At 66.1% G+C, this 1,317-nt stretch overlaps 1 protein-coding gene across 1 annotated transcript; it reads right to left on the bottom strand.

Moving 5' to 3' along the window:
• Positions 1-37: 37 nt before the first annotated feature.
• Positions 38-1,313, bottom strand: LOC103728397 (ubiquitin carboxyl-terminal hydrolase 17-like protein 13; the record flags this gene model as incomplete). Its single annotated transcript, XM_008826428.1, has 1 exon — positions 38-1,313. A coding segment is annotated over one exon (1,276 nt), but the record flags the coding sequence as incomplete, so codon positions are not given.
• Positions 1,314-1,317: the final 4 nt, after the last annotated feature.

Genomic DNA, 1,317 nt, shown 5'->3' with positions numbered 1-1,317 from the left:
TTCTTCTTCTTCTTCGCTCTGCTTCTTCCTCCCTGACCCGGGAGCCGCCCCGAGCTCGCAGACGCCGGACCGGGCCCGAGGGCGGCAGAACCGGTCCATAGGTCATTCTCCTTGTCGGGGTGGCTTCGCCCCAGACCTTCTCCTCCGCTCCTTGAGCCGTGGAGCACGACGACGTGGGCCGGCAGATGGTGGTCGACCTTCCGCGGCTGCAGCGCGCACTTTGGGCGGTTCTGCTCCCGGAGCGCTTTCCACCGGTCCAAGGACAGCGCCTCCTCCTCCTCTGCCTCCTCTTCCCAGGGTCCCCGCGGTCCTTCGGCTCCCGGGCAGGGCTCGGCTCCGAGCTCCCGACCCAGGTCCCCGGGCCCGGCCTCGCGCTCAGGCTCGGCCCCGGAGCTCACGCCTACCGGCCCGGGGACGCCGTCCGCTCGGAGACGACTCTGCTGCACGTAAAACAGCACGTAGGCTCGCGGGTCCAGGACCGAAGCGGGGTCGCAGCGGGTGACGGTGGCGTCGTCCATCTTGTACCACTGGCCGCTCCCGGCCTTGGTGTAGCAGAAATAGTGTCCACCGTGGCAGCTCCGACCGGAATGGACCAGCACGGCATAGAGGATGTAGACCAGAGGGCCTCTGTGGGTGCCAGACACGTACGGCCGCAGGTCCAGCTCCTCGGGGTACTGCACCTCCCTGTCATCCTTGTCCCCGCCGACGCCCGAGAAGCGCTTCAACACCAGCATCAGCACCTTGGAGGCGGTGTGGAAGGTCAGCGTCCTGGAAGCCGGCACGTTCTTCTGACAGGAGCCGCAGTGATAGGCGGTCTCCCCGCGCAGCTCCTCTGGCTTCACCAAACCCTCCAAGGCTTGGTTCACACTCCGAGCCGCCTGGATCTCCAGAGCGATGTCCAGGTAGGGATCGAAGGTGTCGGAAGTCCCTCGGCAGTGGAGACACCGGATCCGGGATCTCCAGTGGCCCCCGAATATCTCACGGATGGGGGTGCTGTCCTCGGACCCAGGTCCCGAGTCCTCCCTTCCCCTCAGGCAGGACTCGTGCATGGCATTCAGAGTGAACATCAGAAACTCGTGGGCATCTTCCTGCCTGGACCTGTGGAAGGCCGCAGTCAGGCTGCGTGAGGGCCGGATCGCTTCCCCGGGGAGGCAGAGACTGCAGGCCACGTGAGCTTCCATGGCACACATGATGCAGCCCCCCTGGCGCACACAGCTCCGGGAGTGCTCTCCCGACAGCATGCAGTGGGCCAGAGGCGGCGTGTAGGTCAGGCACTGGAGCGCTGCGTTCACGTAGCAGCTGTTTCCCACGTTCTGC

This window comes from Nannospalax galili, unplaced genomic scaffold (assembly GCF_000622305.1).
Source record: "Nannospalax galili isolate Female #2095 unplaced genomic scaffold, S.galili_v1.0 C48903639, whole genome shotgun sequence".
NCBI classification, from domain to species: domain Eukaryota; kingdom Metazoa; phylum Chordata; class Mammalia; order Rodentia; family Spalacidae; genus Nannospalax; species Nannospalax galili.
Note: the sequence above shows the minus strand (reverse complement) of the source record. Positions and strands in the feature narration are given on the sequence as shown.